This window comes from Sinocyclocheilus anshuiensis, unplaced genomic scaffold (genome assembly GCF_001515605.1).
Source record: "Sinocyclocheilus anshuiensis isolate Anshui unplaced genomic scaffold, SAMN03320099.WGS_v1.1 scaffold1744, whole genome shotgun sequence".
Classification (NCBI taxonomy): domain Eukaryota; kingdom Metazoa; phylum Chordata; class Actinopteri; order Cypriniformes; family Cyprinidae; genus Sinocyclocheilus; species Sinocyclocheilus anshuiensis.
This window is the reverse complement of record NW_015555974.1, coordinates 899,389-900,566: the sequence shown is the minus strand read 5'-3', so window position 1 is coordinate 900,566 and position 1,178 is coordinate 899,389. Positions and strand designations below refer to the sequence as shown.

At 37.4% G+C, this 1,178-nt stretch overlaps 1 protein-coding gene across 1 annotated transcript in view; it reads right to left on the bottom strand.

Annotated features, from left to right (window-relative positions):
• LOC107676059 (NEDD4 family-interacting protein 2-like) overlaps window positions 1-841 on the bottom strand; it is a 20,963-nt gene extending 20,122 nt beyond the window's left edge. The window contains exon 1 of the mRNA XM_016470581.1: window positions 591-841. Coding sequence (XP_016326067.1) covers window positions 591-626 — 36 coding nt within the window. The 5' untranslated portion in view covers window positions 627-841. The remainder of the gene's footprint in view (window positions 1-590) is intronic.
• Window positions 842-1,178: the final 337 nt, after the last annotated feature.

The following is a 1,178-nucleotide window of genomic DNA, read 5'->3' as shown; positions in this document are numbered from 1 at the left end:
ATATATATATATATATATATATATATATATATATAAAATTGAGCTACTATGATAAAACTGTAGCATTCATTTTGGATTTTTAAAAAATGTATTACAAATAGGCTTAAGATATCATTATGGAAGGCCTACTTTAGTAAAACGACGGTATGGTAACCTTTACTACAAATAGCATGATCTACTACACTATATAGGATCTCCAGCTTGATTAGGGGCTGCTCAAACAAGTCGCGTTCTTGAGCTATTTTTCGTTGCGTTTTTACGTCTTAGCTAATCGTACACACATATCACATGGAAGTATTTGGCATTTAGTAAATCGAGCCTATCTGTTTTTATTTTGGGGGAAGGGCAGAGAGTATTTTTTTGAGTTAGGGTGACAATATAAAATGACAATATAAAACTTCGCAACGTGTCCATTCAGGTGCACACCGTGTAGCGGACCTGAACGCAAGAACGCGTAGCGTTCTACACTTTGTAGCGGTGAAGATGTCATGATGCGGAAGTCTATATGATCAACAACTCGATTATGTCAGTCTATTGTATAACATGGCATGTTTGATCGTCTTATATAACGACGCGTGAATTAGACTTACCACTTGGTAGCGGCTCGCCGCCTGGTCCATTTTCATACGGACGGCCAGCCCAGCCAGCGGCGAATAAAACCAGTAAATCCTTGATTAATTCAAACTAAAGGCAGCTCTCAATCTTACTTGAGATCATATGGCACGGATAAGTCATATACGGAGACGGTATTCCCCCCCCATTTACACAATAGCCATGATTTAAAGCGAACGTTCATGCAGATGCAGTCACGTCCAACAGCAAGAAACAAAGCGAGTGGGAGATGTCCGTGACGCAACGGTGACGTCGCACTGTGCACGTCAAACTCTTTTTATTTAATAATATAGCTACAGAGACCGACACATTTGAATTTGAAAAATGATTATAAGTGCTATAAAAGTAGCTGTTATATTCTTGTCAGTTATACCCAAAACTGTAATTTTCATGCAGAAACTAATATAATATTCGTTGGCATGACAGTGACAGAACAAAAACCACAGATAATAAAAAATAAAAATAAATAAAAAATAGAACAAGTAAAATAAGGAATAAAAAATATACAAATCGACAATTTAATTGGGGTTGGAGCTAAACTCTGCAGGACACGGCCCTCCAAGACC